The 17097-nt window shown below is 44.7% G+C and overlaps 1 protein-coding gene across 2 annotated transcripts in view; it reads right to left on the bottom strand.

The window, feature by feature from the left end:
- The window catches only part of CAPRIN1 (cell cycle associated protein 1), a 37145-nt gene extending 35821 nt beyond the window's left edge, over window positions 1-1324 (bottom strand). Inside the window, exons 1-2 of one of the 2 annotated variants that reach the window (XM_034645914.1) lie at window positions 1175-1324; window positions 545-760 (exon numbers count right to left, since the gene is read on the bottom strand). In XM_034645914.1, coding sequence (XP_034501805.1) covers window positions 545-760 — 216 coding nt within the window. In that variant the 5' untranslated portion in view covers window positions 1175-1324. The remainder of the gene's footprint in view (window positions 1-544; window positions 761-1174) is intronic. The other variant, XM_011226744.3, reaches the window with a different exon arrangement.
- Window positions 1325-17097: the final 15773 nt, after the last annotated feature.

The following is a 17097-nucleotide window of genomic DNA, read 5'->3' as shown; positions in this document are numbered from 1 at the left end:
CACTCAAAAGGGGTCTGATAGAGAAGCAATTCTAGGTGAGGATACTAAACACACTTCTCTCCCGAGAGGAGCGGAGACACTGAACAGGCCTCAGGTACACGGCAACGGAGCGGACCAACCCCACGGCTACAGGACGTAGGCCACCCCAACTCCACGAGGCGGTCCGTTGAGCCCTGAGGCCCCTCACCGGGACCCCTTTCATTTCTGCCGCTGGCCCTCCGTCAAAGAAATCGGGCCTCGGTGACGGAGCGAAGGGCATCACTCAGTAAGTCTGGCGACAGGACAGGCCCCCGCCCTCACGCATCCCACTCCCAAAGGCCAAAAGGCCTGGCCCACCGCGGGAGGGGGGGAGCGCCGCGTCCGGGTCAGGTGACAAGCACCTCCCCTAGGAGCCCGTTTTCTGGGCTCCAAGCTCCGTTTACTGAGCAGGCCGGGCGTGCGGGGTGGGGGTGAGTGGAGGAGATGCCCCAGGGACGAAAGAGGGCAGGCCACAGCAGTCAGGGTCGGAGCATCCAACCCTCCCGTCCCCGCCAACTCCTGGCACCTTTTTCTTCTCCAGGTTCCGAAGTTTCTTGTCGATCACCCCGAGGATCTGCTTCATGGCCTCGGTCTGGACAGCGCCGGTGCCGGTTGCGGGGTGCTGGGAAGCCGGCGCAGCTGCCCCGGCTCCCGCCACTGCCTCACTCCCGGAGGAACCCGACGGGGGTGGCGGTCCGGACGACTTGCTGCCGCTTCCGCTGTGGCTGGTGGCCGAGGGCATCTTCAGACCGTGAGAGGAGAGAAGAAAAAGCGGGAGGAAGGAGGACAAGAGCGGCGAGTCAGGCGGCGGACGGGGCGAGACGCGGGACAAAACGCGCAGCGGGCGGGAGCCTGCGCGAGCGGGTGGGGGTGGGGATGGGGCCGGCGCGCGCCGCGAGGGCAGGAAGAGACCGAGGACGCGCGCGCGACCCGCCAGCGGGGCGCCCTGCCCGGCCTCGCCCCGCCNGAGAGGTCGGGGCTAAGAGGCGGAGAAGGGTGGAGAAGGCACTGGTAATGACTGGGGTGGGGGTTGGGGTGGGGGGAGGGGAGACTTGAGGAGCAAGCCCCTCGAGAAGGTCCAGCCGATCCGGAGGTAAAGGACACTCGGGGCAGCGGCCCTCTTCCCCGTCAGCGCCTCGGTCCGGGTGGCGCTCACCGTGCGCGCGCGGAGGCCGCTGGAGATCCCGAGTGGGCGGCTGAGGGGGCAAGGGTGGCTTTGCCTTCCGGGCAATGTCGTGCGCTCCGTGGGCGCAGGCCGCTTCGCCCTATCCCCGCTGCACCGAGAGCCGTTGCTAGTGAGGCAGAGAGCCGAGAGCGGGAGGGACTTAGCCAGCCGGCCCTCTGGGGCGGAGGGGGCGGGAGAAGCTGCGGGAGGGGGCCTTCGCGGCCGCTCGGGCTGCCCGGCGCGAACGCCTGCGGGGAAGCTCCCACCCGGCCTCCTACCGCGCCGCCCTAGCTCCGTCCTTAGGGGGCGGCCGCTCAGCGCAGGTCCGGAGGGCCCCGGGGGGCGGGGGCTGCAGAAGCGGCGCCTAGAGTTTGGAGCGAAATCGAAGCTAGGGTCCTTCAGGCGAAGTCGCTTGACATCCAAATGGGGACAATAGGTGTCAAGCAGCTGGATCGGAGCTGGCGTCTGCCCTGTAAAGAGCCCTTATGGGGGGGTTGGGGGGGCAAAGGCTTCTGCAAGTAAGGGGTGCGTGGGGTGGGTGGTGCAATCCCAGCTTCTAGAATTCCTTCTGTATGCAGAGCAAGCAAACTCCCACACCCCAAAAGGTCTTGAAAAAAGACAGTTCGCCGCTTTCTCCGCAAAACAATCACCCGGTACGTAACCTAGGAGTCCTCTGTAGAGCGCGTTGGAAATGAGCAAGATGGGTGGCTTATTAAAAGTCTTAAAACTCTGGATTCGGGTTAAAAATAATCTTCTATCTTAAGATGACACTTACCCAATAAGCCCGAGTATCACAAATTAGACTGGTTTTTTTTCTGTTTCGGATTTACCTAATACTCTTAAGAGAATGTTGAATGAATACAAAAATATTCTGTTGCTCCAAGAGAATTATTCCAGTCCTGTAATTAAACTAGGGGCTGGGTGGGTGTGGACAGTGAACAGAAAATAAGCCAAGTGCTGGAAGAAAATGTATTAAAGGAACATAATCAGTGATTTCAGTCGCATAATGTATGACAGCAGTAAATGACGAATTTATAATTTAAATTCTCTGAAAAAGGATTTTGGGGGCGCCTCGGTGGCGCAGTCGTTAAGCGTGGGCCTTCGGCTCAGGGCGTGATCCCAGAGTCCCGGATCGAGCCCCACGTCAGGCTCCTCTGCTGGGAGCCTGCTTCTTCCTCTTCCACTCTCCCTGCTTGTGTTCCCTCTCTCGCTGGCTGTCTGTCTCTGTCAAATAAATAAAATCTTTAAAAAAAAAAAAAGGATTTTGAAGAGGATTCTACCAAATCCACTATTCCCTAGGGAATAAAATGAGTTACAGTGGCTGGCAACAGTGTATCCTGAGGGAGTCTAGTTTCTAGGCTCAAAGATATTCCAGTTAGCTGCAAAGTATGTTACCTATTCGTGCAAATATTTATTGAGCACCTTAATATGTGTTAGGAACTCTTAATGCTAGGGACTGTGAACAAAAAAAAAAATCTTTGTGGAATTTCATTTTAAGTGTGGAAAAGAAAAAATGTCAGATAGTGAAATGGTACAGAAGAAAAAAAACCAAACGAGGTGGTCAGGAAAAGCCTTGCCGGCACTTGAGGCAAAATTGAAAGGCATGAGGCCAAGCAGTTATCTTTGAGGAAGAATTTTCCAGGTAGAGGGAACATCCAAGTTTCAGGATCTGAGATGGGAGTGTTCTCTTGGGTTCAAGAACAGCAAGCAGGCCACAGTGACTGAAGCAGAGAGTAGGAGACGAGGTCAAAGACAAAAAAGATGTCCAGTGTTTTGAAGCCTGCCAGGCCATCGCAAGGACTTTGGCCTTTGCCAGTGAAATGGGGAGTCACCGCATACATAGTTTTAAATTGAAGCAGGGAGGTGACATGATCGCCCTGGGTTTTAAAGAAGTCCTCTTGCAGCTTTGTAAAGAATTTACCATGTGTGTGGATTAGACGTAAGAGGGAAAATGGGGCAAGAGAAGCTGGGAGCCCAATGAGGAGGCTGTTGAAATAATATGGCCTAGAGATGGTGGTGGCCAAGGTCAGGGTGTTACAGTGAAGGTGGTGATGGGTGGGTGGATGCTTTGCATATTATAATAGCACCAACAGGATTTGCTAACAAATTGTAAGGTGTGAGAGAAGTCAAAATTGACCTAAGGTTATTGAAGCACCTGTACTGTGCTACACCTAGAGGCTACAAAGAAGATTAGAATCCTTTAACCCCTTGCATTTCTTAGTACGCTCAGCATGACCACTATCAGTGTGAAAATCTCAGGCCCTACCCGGGACCTACTGTGTTAATATGCATTTTAACAAGATCCTCAGCTGATACACATGCACTTTGAAGTTTGAAGAAAAAAAAAATAACTGCTTTATTCCTTAGAATTTGACCAATGTCTTTTAAGATCAGACATGAAATATTCAACTAGATAAATTCTCCCCAGATCCACAGAAACTCTGGGGCTGGAGCCCAGCACTCCGCTTTTAATACCCCCTCCTCCTGATTCTAAAGTATGGAAACCAATGATTTGGAGACCTCTAATGTAGAATTCAGGTTTGAGCTGAAGAGGGCTTGTGAGAGGCCTCTTGTGCCTTTCATGGGCACGTCATACTGTAACAATTATAGGAGCATAAAGACCCACAGTCAGCTAAGTTAGGCTTTTCTTCAAAGAAAAAGAGAAGATTGTTGAGAGGGAGCGGAAAAGATGACAACACAGGTGACGAAGATTCTCACTCGGGCCATCTCACAGCCCGAGTTAATCAAAATAGGCAAGGTTATGCTGCAGTAACAATCCTAAAAGGTCTGTGACAAAACGGAGGTCTACAAACTATAGTCCCAGGGCCAGGTGGCTTTTTGTTTTTGTAAAGCTTTTTTGGGGGGATGCAGCCACATCCATTCATGTATATCTTTCCTATAGCTGCTTTCATGCCAGAGCAGGGTTGAATAGTGACAGAAACAGTATGGTGTACAAAACCTAAAGTACTCATACTTTATGGAAGAAGCTTGCCAATCCTTTGCTAAAAAATGATACGCATCCCCTGTCATTCAGCAGAGGGCTATGTTCACAGTAGTCAGTGGATTCAGGCTGATGAAGAGACCATACCTCATGTGTTGCTGGTTATTATAAGGAAAGAAGTAGGGAGTATTGCTGGTCAAATACCCCAGACTTGCCACATGTGTGCTTACATCCCATTGGCCAGAAAGAGTCACATGATCCCACAACCTAGAGGTGCTATCCTATCAAATGCCTCCCTGGAAGCCAGATGAACCAGAAAATTTTGGTGAATGTGCATACCTGCCCATGCTCTCATTTCCTACAATACAGTGATCCCAATCCCATTTCCTTGGTTTTCAGACATTTTCACAGTTGTGTGTTCAGGCCAGCAAGTCCAGGAAGAGCAATACATCTTAAGGTAAATCAGTGTCTTTAGTCTGACATCCTTCCTAGTACAATGCCATGGCCCAGCAAACCAAATTTGTCTATTTCCTACTTGACAGGGGACTGAAGCTATGTTTAGGTGGACTTTTAATCCTTTACTGTTCGTGTTTTGGGGTTTTTTTAACCTTTTTTTCTAATCCAAAGCCATGCAGTATCTTGGGGGCATTGTATCACTGAAGAAACAAGAAAAAGTATTTTCCCAGCAAACCAGTGGGAGAGCAGCATATATCTATACAGGCGTACCTTGAAAATACTGTGGGTTCAGTTCCAGACCACTGCAATAAAGCAAATATTGCAATAAAGCAACTCAAATGAATTTTTTTGGCTTCCCAGTGCATGTAAAAGTTTTGTTTATACTGTAGTCTATTAAGTGTGCAGAAATAGGTCTAAAACATAATGTATGTTCCTTAATTTAAAAATATTACCCAAAAATGCTAACCATCATCTGAGCTTTCGGCGAGTCATAATCACTAATCACAGAAAACCATAACAAGTATAATAATGATGAAAAAGTTTGAAATACTGAGAATTACCAAGATGTGACACAGACACAAGTGAGATGCTGTTTGCTTGACACAGGGTTGCCACAAACCTTCAATTTGTAAAAAACGTATCTGCGAAGCACAATAAAATGAGGTATGTCTGTAAATGGAAAACACTTTCTCCAAAAATGTTGGTTTTAAAGTTATATTCAATATTAACATATTTTGGGGGTGCCTGGGTGGCTCAGTCAGTTAAGCAGCTGCCTTCGGCTCAGGTCATGATCCCAGGATCTGCATCAGGCTTCCCGTTCTTCTGCCCCTCCTCCCTGCTTGTGCTCTCTCTCTAAATCTTTTATTTATTTGAAAGAGAGAGAGCACAAGCAGGGAGGAGGGGCAGAGGGAGAGGGAGAAGCAGGCTCCCCACTGAGCAGGGAGCCTGAGGATGCAGGGCTGGATCCCAGAACCCTGGGAATGTGACCTGAGCCGAAGGCAGCTGCTTAACCGACTGAGCCACCCAGGTGCCCCTAAATGGATAAAATCTTTTTTTTTTAAATTACATATTTTAACACAAATCTCCCAAGTTGATATTCATTTCATTCATTAGATCACAGCACTCTGAAGTCTTTACAGGCAAGGGAAGTGAATAATTGAACTACTCATCCTGATCATTTTGGCAAAAAGTCCAGCTGCTTCAACTTCAATCACCCAATAATCTATGCCAAGTTTATTTATGATAAGGAAAAAGAGGGGGACTTTCATCTGAATTATATTAACTATCTGTGTCAGATTGACAGAAACCTAGTCTAGGTATGAACTACACTGTTCACACAGCGAAGGCTTTTAAAGCCTCTTAAATTTATTTTTCAGTCATTTTACTACAAGTGAGCTGTAAACACTGTTATAAAAATTTTTCCAGGGACACCTGGGTGGCTCAGTCGCTAAGCATCAGCCTTCGGCTCAGGGCGTGATCCCAGGGACCTGGGATCCAGCCCCGCATCGGGCTCCCTGCTCCACTGGGAGCCTGCTTCTTCCTCTCCCACTCCCCCTGCTTGTGTTCCCTCTCTCGCTGGCTGTGTCTCTCTGTCAAATAAATAAATAAAATCTTTAAAAAATTAAAAAAATAAAAAATTTTCCAGTTCTGCCCTTTTAAATGATAATTCGGTGTTGTAATTACTTGTCCATGTGTCCTTGAGTCCCCACTAGGCTCTGAGCCTTACAAGAGAAGGCAGTTGTTTTGTTTCTCATCTCTGAATTCTCAGAAGCAATAATATGCCTGGCGCAAAAAAAAATTTTCTAAAGATTTTATTTATTTGAGAGGGAGAGAGAGAGAGAGATCAGGAGGGGCGAAAAGGGAGGGAGAAAGAATCTGAAGCAGACTCCACAGTGAGTGAGGAGCCGGACGTGGGGCTCGATCCCACGACCCTGAGATCATGATCTGAGCCGAAACCGGGAGTCAGATGCTCAACCGACTGAGCCACCCAGGTGCCCCCAGCACAAATGTTTTGTCAATATTGCCTACTATATTAACATATCAGTACAGTATTGATATTATTGTTGGTCCATACTGCCTCTTACATACTGAGATAACATTCTTTTCCACTTACATTTTCACGTGTCCACCTTAATTTTAAGTTAATATCACTTTTAGAGATATGCTTCATATTTTGTAGAGGTACAATACGTTCAGAATAGTTTTATTGGATTTCACGAAATACTGTCGTTTCTAATTGAACACTCTCAGAAGCTACACACTATTTTCAACATAAAAGCAAAAATACTTTGACCACAGGAATTGAAATGTTCCACAGAGTTACCATGTGAATTGTATGAATTGTACATTTTCTTCACTTAATGTTCTATTTCAATGGTTCTCAACCTGTGGCAATTTTGCTTCCCTGAGGACATTGGGCAATGTCTGGAGGTATTTTTAAGTTGTCACAACTTGCGGGAGGCGGGGGGGGNTTCACTGGACAACACAGAATTATCCAGACCAAAATACTGATAATGCTGAAGTTGGGCGACTCTATTTTATGGGGCCAAAAATGTAGTCATTTGTTCCAGTACTTCACAAGTAAAAGCATTGAGATGACAATCGGGGGGGGGGCAGTCTTTAGAAAGAAAATGTGCAAGGGGGCACCTGGGTGATTCCCAGGGATCCTGGGATCGAGCCCAGCATCAGGCTCCCTACTCAGCAGGGAGTCTGCTTCTCCCTCTCCCTCTGCCCCTGTTCCTGTGCTCTCTCTCTCTCTCTCTCTCTCACTCTCTCTCAAAATCTTTTTTAAAAATTTAAAAAGAAGAAAGAAAATATGCAAGACTGTAACACTGAACTATAAACAAATTATCATCTTGCATCTTGGCAACTGATGCCCAATCATGATCTTTCTCAGGTTATATATATATATTCATTTCTCCCACTAATACTTATAGCCCACTGTAAACAATAATCTTCTGAGAAAATTTCCTCCAAAGTGACAACTTTAGAAGGAATAAAACTTTATGTATCTCAAAGTTACACATTAGAAAAATATAAGTGCAAAGGTAACTAGCTTATTCAGGATTGTTTCTACAATTGTTTAGGATATGTATTATTTCAAGAATGACTTTCCCACCTAACAGCAGAACTGCCCCTACATTAACAGTTTACCCTTCAGATGTTAATATCATTTTTTTTTTTCTTGTTGAGAGTCTGAGAACTTTATTTAAAAGTCTCCTAACCATTCAATCACTAAATTAAAGACATGGAAAATGTTACTAAAAGATGCAGGTCCTCTGTTACTTTCTTCTTTTCTTGTATAAATTTCCAGTGAGTGGAGATCCTGCAAAGGGGAAAAGTATGGAATCCCCCCTCCCATAAGACTCATGCAGAAGCACTTGTGAGAATGAAGGTTCCTGAACTCCACCCCCGATATTGCCTCTATAGCCCAGAATCCGAGGCTTAGAAACGTGCATTTTAAAAACCACAAACTCCCCTTGGCACGTTCAAGTTTGTCAATCTCTGCTCCACAGAAGCCGCATACTTATTTTTGGCAGAATAAGTACCATAAATGTTCAAGCAAAAATTTCTCTTCTCACGGTTACCCTCTTCTCTTTCTTCCTGGGAAGTGCTGTGAGGGATTCTCGAGTAGGGAATGTTGACAATCACCAGCTAGGTGGGAAAGGACCGAAACACGGCTGCTGATTTGGGCAAGAGCAATAGGATTCCAAGATGGGAGAGAAAATGCTGAGAGAAACAGGCTGAGGGAAGAATTCAAGCAGAGCGGTGAAGGGGAGGTAGGATAAGGGAAAGAAAGGTGACTCAGCAGATCCGTAGCGCCTACTAATAATGTGCGTTATGCCCGGAAAGCCGATGGCTGAGAAAGAGGGGCAGGAGCGGAGCTAAAACGCCAGCGGGCTTCACGGTCACCTAGGGGAGTACTTAGGCCCCGCCCTCCCAGCTCGCTGGCCCCACCCCCAGTGCCGGCCGAGGCAGGTCCAGCAGCCACAATTTACATTTCTGACGAGTCCTCCAGTGATGTGGATTCTGTTCGGCTGGGAACCACATTTTGAGAAGCGCAGGATTAGAGGAATTTTTTTAAGCTTGTTTGTTTGTTTGTTTGTTTGCTTTAAATCATTGGAGCAAGGGGAAAAAACTAAAGGGAAGACGACATTTTAAAAAGTAGTCAAAGGTGACAGTAGTATACTCTAATACCATGTTTTATGCATCTACTTTTTGCTTCGTATTTTCCTCTCCAAGAGACCAGAAGAGAAAAATAAAAGGGGACATTGATTGGGCCAGTCTTACTGGATTAAGACGTTGGTTGCTTCCAGAGGACAATGCGGGAAGGAACCAGCAAACTTTTGCCTGTGTTCTTCTCTAAACCGAATGCCTGTGGCACCCCTGTCCTACTGCACAAGCATATTCCTTGACATTCTTTGGAGTTAGAGCTGGTGACACTTCTCATGAATGCTATGCTAACATCCACCTGAAGATGGTAGAGGCCAGTTATTTAGGATGGTGTGGGCTGGTTCGATGAGAGAAAAAGAAGAGGTAATAATACAGGAATAAAATACAGATCATAATTAAATATACAGTTGACCCTTGAGCAATGTGGGAGTTTGGGATGCTGACACCCTTCCCTGCATTGCCGAAAATCTGTGTAGATGGGGGCGCCTGGGTAGCTCAGTTGGTTAAGTATCTGCCTTCGGCTCAGGTCCTAATCAGAGGGTCCTGAGATCGAGCCCCTCATCAGGCTCCCTGCTCAGCGGGGAGCCTGCTTCTCCCTCTCCCTCTGGCTGCCGCTCCCCCTGCCTGTGCTCTCTATCAAATAAATAAATGCAATCTTAAAAAAGAAAAGAAAATCCGTGTATAACTTTTGACCCTCCCAAAGCTTAGCTACTAATAACCTGTTGACAGGAGGCCCTACGGATAACATAAACAGTTGGTTAGCACATATTTTGTCTATTATATGTATTATATACTATATTCTTACAATAAAGCAAGCTAGAAAACCAGAAAATGGTATTAAGCAAATCATAAGAAAGAGAAAATACATTAACATTATTGTACTATATATTTATTGAAAAAATATGCTTTTAAGTGGGGCATTCCCCCCCAGCCATGGTTCAAACCCCTTGTCCAAGGGTCACCTGTATTTTTTAAACCTTTGTTTTCTTGAAATTACAGGAGTAATACAAGCAAATAGTTCAGGTAAGAAGCAAATTATGCAAAAAAGTAAATGTAACAGTTCAAGGTATTGTATAACTTTATTGAGATACAATTAACATACCATAAAATTCATCCTTATAAAGTGTACAATTCAGTGGTTTTTTGGCATATTTGAAGAGTAATGCAAGCATCACCATTGTCTAATTTTAGTACATTTTTATCACCCCCAAAAGTAACATGTATCCATGAGCAGTCACTCCCCATTTATTCCTTCTCCCGGCCTCTAGCTGCCACTAACCTAATTTCTAGCTCTCTGAATTCGTCTATTGCGGACATTTTATATAGACGGCCCTATACAATATGTGGCCTCTGTGGCTGATTTCACTTAGCAAAATATTTTCAAGATTCGCTCATGTTATAGCATATATTTCATCCCTTTTTACGACTGAACGGTATGCCATTGTATGAATTCCATTCATCAGCTGATGGACATTTGGGGTGTTTCCACTTCTTAGTTATTTTGAATAATGCTACTATGAACATTTGTGTACAAGTTTTTGTGCGGTCATACGTTTCCAGTTCTCTAGATATATGCCTAGAGTAGAATGTTTGGGTCAAATAGTAACTCTATGTGTCTTTTTGTTTTAAAGATTTTATCTTATTTTTTAAAATAATCTCAACACCCAATGTGGGGCTTGAACTCATGACCCCAAGATTAAGAGTCGCAAGCTCTACCAACTGAGCCAGCCAGGTGCTCCTGTGATCATGTTTTTGAGCAACGGCCAAACTGTTTTTCAAAGCAGCTACACTGTTTTACCCTCCTACCAGCTGTATTTGAGGCTTCCGATTTCTGCACATCCTCACCAACACTTATTGTCTGTGTGTTGTTGTTGTTTTTTTGATCAAAGCTACCCTAGTGAATGTTATCTCAGTGAGAAGAGGTGTGCATCAAACCCGCAAGGCTTAAGCAAGGATTAACTTCTTTAATCATGGACTTAAGTAAAGATTGACATCTTTAAACAAGGATTAGCTTCTTCTCTGCTTTGGGTGGCTTAGATGTGATTTTGCCAGAAAGTAGGGAAATATCATTATATTTCAAGGTGTCTTCTGACTTTATGGTTAGAATTGTCACTTCCCTGGTGTATGCATTCCCATTCAAAGCTGTGGCATACCTAGCAACTGAGTCCTTGAGAAAGTACCAGAAGAATAATACTGGCAGTGGATGGACACTCCAACAAGTCTGATGATTAGGACTTGACTCAAAGTTAGGCAAAAATAGACAGTCACTTATCTTGAAAGCTTGATTTTCGCCTTAGGAAGACTTGTCAGCCCCTTCTTACTTCTCCAATAACCTGTTCACTCAACAAACACTTCCTTTAGCACCTGAGCATGGCAGGCCCTGTACGTGTCAGTACACAATGCTGCCTAAGACATGGTCCCATGGCCTCAAGGAAATCAATGTGGAGAAGGGTAGACTGATATACAAAGAAATAAAATTCAGTGTAGTATATACCTCAGCGAGGTAACACTACAGTCACCAAAGTAGCTAAAACTTAAAAACGGAAATGGCCAACTAATGGTGAGAATGTTCAGCAACTGGAACTCTCAAACACTGTTGATGGGAGTAGAGATTGATCCAACCACTTTAGAACAGACTTTGGCAATATCTCCTAAAGCTGAATAATCACACACCCAATGACCCAGAAATTCTACTCTTAGATATATCCCTAATAGAAATGCATTTTAGGTAACTGAAAGATGTGAATGAGAATGCTTATAGCAACCTGTTCTTAGTAGCTAAAAATGGAAATAATTCAAACATCTCTCAGTAGTAAAAAAGGATAAATAAATTATACAACAGAATACCATACAGCAGTGAAAATTAACAAACTGTTACCAGGAACATGAGTGAGTCTAACACACAGAATGTTGAATCAAAGAAGCTGGATAGGAGAGTATGGAATTTTTTTTAAAGATTTTATTTATTCATTTATTTGAGAGACAGTGAGAGTGAGAGAGCACAAGCAGGGGAAGTGGCAGAGGGAGAGGAGTAGCAGGCTCCCACTGAGCAGGGAGCCTGATGCAGGCTTTGATTCCAGGACCCCAGGATCATGACCTGAGCAGAAGACAGAGGCTTAACTGACTGAGCCACCCACGTGCCCTAAGAGTATGGAAATTTTTTAAAAGGGCAATCTAATTTATAGTACAAGCAATCAGAACAGTGGTTGCATTTGAGGCTAGGTAATGACTAGGATGAACAAGAGGAACTTTGGGAGTCCTGGCAATATTCTATTTCCTTTTTGTTTTTTAAGTTTTTTTTTTTTTTAAGGAATCTCTACACCCAACCTGGGGCTCAAACTCATGACCCTGAGATCAAGAGTTGCATGCTCTACCGACTGAGCCAGCCAGGCACCCCACAATATTCTATTTATTTTTTTTTAGAGAGAGAGAAAGAGGGGACGGGCAGAAGGAGAGGGAGAGAGAGAATCCCAAGCAGACTTCACGCCCAGCATGGAGCCCAACGTGGGGCTCAATTCCACGACCCCAAGATCTTGACCTGAGCTGAAATCAAGAGTCCGATGCCTAACCTTCTGAACCACTCAGATGCCCCCCCTTTTTTTAGACAGCAAGAGAGAACAATATTCTATTTCTTGATCAGAGTGACAGTTACACTCATGTATTCACTTTGTAAAAAATCACTGAGCTGCTGCACACTTCAATAGTTTGCACATTTCTGTATGTATGTTACACTTCAATAAAAATGTCTCCTTAAAATATTTCAGTTTGTTATGGACACAAATATGGGCAAAACCAGAAGCCTGTACGAGAAAGAGAGGTGGCTCATAAGCCAGAGTGGTTAACTCTTTATAGGAGGGAACCAGGGAAAGCTCTCTGAAAATGTTGCCAGAGATGGATTTTGAAAGATAAATGTAACAAGCAGACGAGAGCGAATAAAGGGAAGAGGCATTGCAGGCAGAGGGAGCAGTATGCACAAAGGCACACGCAGGCATGAGGTCGTGCGGTGTGCTTTAGGAATCACGAGCAGTTTTATATCGTTAGAGTGTTAGGTAGAGAGGGATGGTAGGAGGGAGATGCAGATGATAAGACTGGCCAGGTAAACAGTGACCAGGTCATGAAAATCCCTTTCATCCCAGCTAAACGGCGTGAGCTTGAACTGTAGATCTTAGGTTTTCTATGGAAATATATTCCCCTAAGGCTCTGATGAAAACCATGAGCTATCTCATTGGAAAAATGCACGTATAAAATTTTGCGTATCATTCACAATTCTCTGATGCCCAGCCATATGGACTCCTGCTTCATGCATCTCAGATGAAGAACCCCATCCTTGCAATAGATAAATGGGGATTAATTACAGAGCTTTAAACAGAACAGAAGCAGGATCAGATTTATACCTTAGAAAGATCAATGAATGCAATATGGAGGTTAGGATTGGCAGTCAAGCCAGGGTGATATGTAGGAATGATTAAAATGGTAAAAGAACAAATAAGGGCTTGAACTAAGTGTCAGAGCTGAATTCTACAGTTATTCATAGATAAACTCATCAAGGGTTGGTGGCTGGTTAAATGTGATTGAGGGAGAAGACAGCTCCTGGGATTCTCCCTTGTTTCTACTTTGAGTTAGTGGTCAGACTGCCTACTAAATAGTAGACAGGAACTAGAGAGTGTCAGGGACATTTGGGTTGAAAATGATCTTCTTTCCCAGAAAGAAGTAGACTACATCTTAACTCGTTAGGCTTCAGGTGCATTCTGATTAGTGTTGGGGCCCAGGCTGCTGGCCTCTGGTAAAATCCTTTGCCTTTGGGCCTTAAGGCCTGGGCGAGAGCAAATCAGTCTGCATGCACAAATTCGCAAAGGCATTAAGGCTTTGCCTTGGGAAACGTAAACCACCATCACTCCTTGTCCATGTGTAGGAACTGAAAGAGTTGTGTAAGGGAAGAGCTCTAACATTTGGATCCCCGGCCTACTGTGGCCTTGAGCCATCATAGCTGACTGTGACATTTATAAAGGAAGATTTCCTCCCCCCAATTCCAGAACTGCAACACTGTTGGGCTTAGACCATCAAAACACTTCCTTTCACTGGATAAGGATTACCCTGGGCTCTTTGGTGGACACTTGTACCTGATTACTGCAAAGCCTACTGTAATGGATAAGGAGACCCAAGGACAGAGGACTAGTACAGTCTGGTGTTTTACTGGCAGTCAAGCAGTCAAAAAGAATATGAGCAGATTTTCCAGTTCCATCTGCTAAGACAATTTGAACCTTTGGAATCTGAAGTTATCACACTAGGCAGACAAGTTGAAGGCTCTAACTCATCAGAGTTGAACATTAAGAGGAATGTGACCTCATTTTGAACCCCAAGGGAGTGAAACAGGATATATTGGTTTAATCAGATTTGCATTTTGTAAAAGATCACTCTGGCTTTTTTAGAGGAAATAGCATGGAGCGAGGCAAATATGGATGCAGGAATACAAGAGGCCACTATAATCAGTGAGGTGAGAGGTGATGGTGGCTTGAACCAGAGACTGGAGGGGATATGGAAGCAAATGGAATGGATTTAATATATATCCCATGTAGGTTAGAAAGAGACTAAATAGGGGGGCCTGGGTGGCTGGCTCATGTCATGATCTCGGGGTCATGGGTTCGAGCCCCGAATTGGGCTCCACACTTGGTATGGAGTCTGCTTGGAATTCTTTCTTCCCCTCTCCCTCTGCCCCTCCTCTCATTCATGTGCATGTGTGCTCTCTCTCTAAATAAGTAAATAAAATCTTTAAAAAAAAAAAAAAGGAAAGAGACTAAGTAGAACACGATAATTGATGGGATATGAGGGGGGGTGAGGGAAAAGGAGGAATTACAGATGACTCCTTGCTTTCTGATTTGTACGTCTGTGTGGATGGTAGAGCAATCTCTGCAGAAGGATCAGATGGGGACTAGGAGCTCGGAAGTGCAATTCTGTACATGTTACATTTGTAGAATTTACGAGACATCCAAATGGTATGCTAAGCAAATATTTGAGTCTGGTCTGGAGTGCAGAGGAGAGGTTTGCTTAAACATGTAATGTAGAATTCATTCACATACAGATGGTAATTGAAGGCATGAGGTGAGAAAAAGTGAGATCTATTGAGATATTAAACAGAAGAGGATCCAGAACAGTATCAACATTGATCCTGACAGTATCAATGGGGAAAGTCAGTATAGGAAATTGAAAAGGGCAGGAAGAAAATCAAGAGTGTGGCATCACAGAGATCAAAGGGAGAGACTCTTTCAAATATTTGACTGTGTTAAATGATTCTGAACAGTCATGAAGGAGTCTGGAAAATGTGTTGATCTTAGCTGAGATGGGTTATACTGAAAAATATAACACACAAACCATCAGAATGGCTGTTAGCCTGCTATGGGTGTTGGGTGAGGAGGACACTTGCTGCGATGGCATTAACCCCTCAGTTACTAGGTGATGGGGATCTAAGGAGGGGGGTCTGAGACAGGGAGAGAGAAGATGTATTGTGGTGGGGTTGGGGTGGAAGCACTTTATAAAAACTGGTACAGAATTATTCCAATAATTTAACATAAAGTACAGGCATACTTGTGTGACATGGCTCAATGTTTTCTATGGTTTTAGCGGTAAGAGATCATTGGGAACATGGTGAGAGGTTTTTCAGTGTAAGAGTGTGTGCCAAAGCCAAGTTCAAGTAGGTTGGGGAGGGGAGGGGAATTGAAGGATGGAGAGAATGAACGTAGCAGCTCTTCCAAGAGCTTTGTTCAGCTTTGGGACAGAGTGATGGCTGGGGTAGAGGTGGAGGAAATTATTTTTAACATGTTGGCAGAGACCTGAACAGGCATGAACCATAAACACAGATAAGATGGAGAGACCACAGTTAGAAGGAGGGATACCTCTTTCATATGAATAGACTGGAAGGAAATAATTTTATAGATATGGTAGGCAGAAATGGAAGAATTCTTACATGATGGATTCCTACCCCCCACACCGTGAAATAGGAAATGAGAGTTATTTTCTGAGCATGAGGGGATATGCAAGGGATCAGAAGTTTAATAAATGTAGGTAGATGAGTGGGGTAGGGCCTGGGAATTCGCATTAGAAGTTTCCAGATAATGTGGATGATGCTGGTCCAGGGACTACACTTTCAGAGGAAAAGTATAGAAAAAGTATATGGTTACACCTTCATCTCCCAGTTGGATCACAGCAGAATTCCCTCACTGTGTCCAGCTCTATCCATGTCTTCCCCCACGGTATAATTTCTACATAGTCCCCAGAGTGATGTTTCCAAGGAAAGTCAGACAATTGCAGTCAAAGGCGTAAACTCTTCAGTGGCTTCTTTGGAACAAACGAATTCCCAAGTCCTCATTTGAATCTATAAGGCCTTCATGATGTGTCCTCTGGGCATCTTTCCCACCTCATCTTCTACCATTCTCTGCATTTCAGTCATGCTGTCACCTTGCTCTTCCTCTGCCAGGCAAAGCACATGCCCACCCCAGGATCTTTGCACCTGCTGTTCTCTGGAGCCTCCTCCCATGCCTTGGTTCTTACCTCATTCAGGTCTCTGTTCAAAAGTCACCTCCTCATGATGCCTTCCCAGACCATGGTGTCTAAAATAGCACCGCCCTCCTCTCCCCACCCTCCCACTCCCATTACTTCTTCTCTCCCTTCTTGGCACTTATTTTTCCTGGAAGTACTTATCATGATCCTGACATATATTAAATACCCATATGCCTGTTTTTTTCATCCCTATCCACCCTCCAATAGAGGATAAACTCCGCAAGGCCAAGGCCATGATCCAACTTGTTCATTTTGCATCTTTCCTTAGCTCCTATAAAAGTACCTGTCATGAAGTTGGTGCTTATTCAAGATCTGATTTATTGATAGTTGATGTCAACCATCATGAGATTTTGCCAGAGTTGAGATAGAAGGTCAGAAAGACAAAGTAAATGAAGATGTATGCCAAAGACTGACTGAAATCATAGGCCTTCCAATCAAAGCTGGGAAAGGAACAAAGGAGGTGACTCGATGAAGGGAGTTAAAGGGGAAGGTTTAGAATTAGATAACCCAAAGAGGTCAGAAAATGATCATAATGGGAAAAGCTAGTCAAGCAGAAGGGTAATGCAAGAATATGTGGTCAGGAATGGGATGCTTGTGCTTGTGATTTTAGAGGGAAAGCAGTTTCAAGGGGCACAGGTTCTGGGTGTCCTGTGGGAGTCCATGTTAGAGGACCAAGGAGAAGGTCATTGGAGATAAGGTGGTCAAGAGATTAAGAGGCTCAGCTGTTAGCCATTGCATCGGACTTCAAAGTGACCCAGGATGAGCCTGGTACAGAAGACTTGAATGATGG

Source organism: Ailuropoda melanoleuca, chromosome 16 (genome assembly GCF_002007445.2).
Source record: "Ailuropoda melanoleuca isolate Jingjing chromosome 16, ASM200744v2, whole genome shotgun sequence".
NCBI lineage: Eukaryota > Metazoa > Chordata > Mammalia > Carnivora > Ursidae > Ailuropoda > Ailuropoda melanoleuca.
The sequence above is the reverse complement of the archived record's forward strand: the minus strand, read 5'-3'. Positions and strand labels throughout refer to the sequence as shown.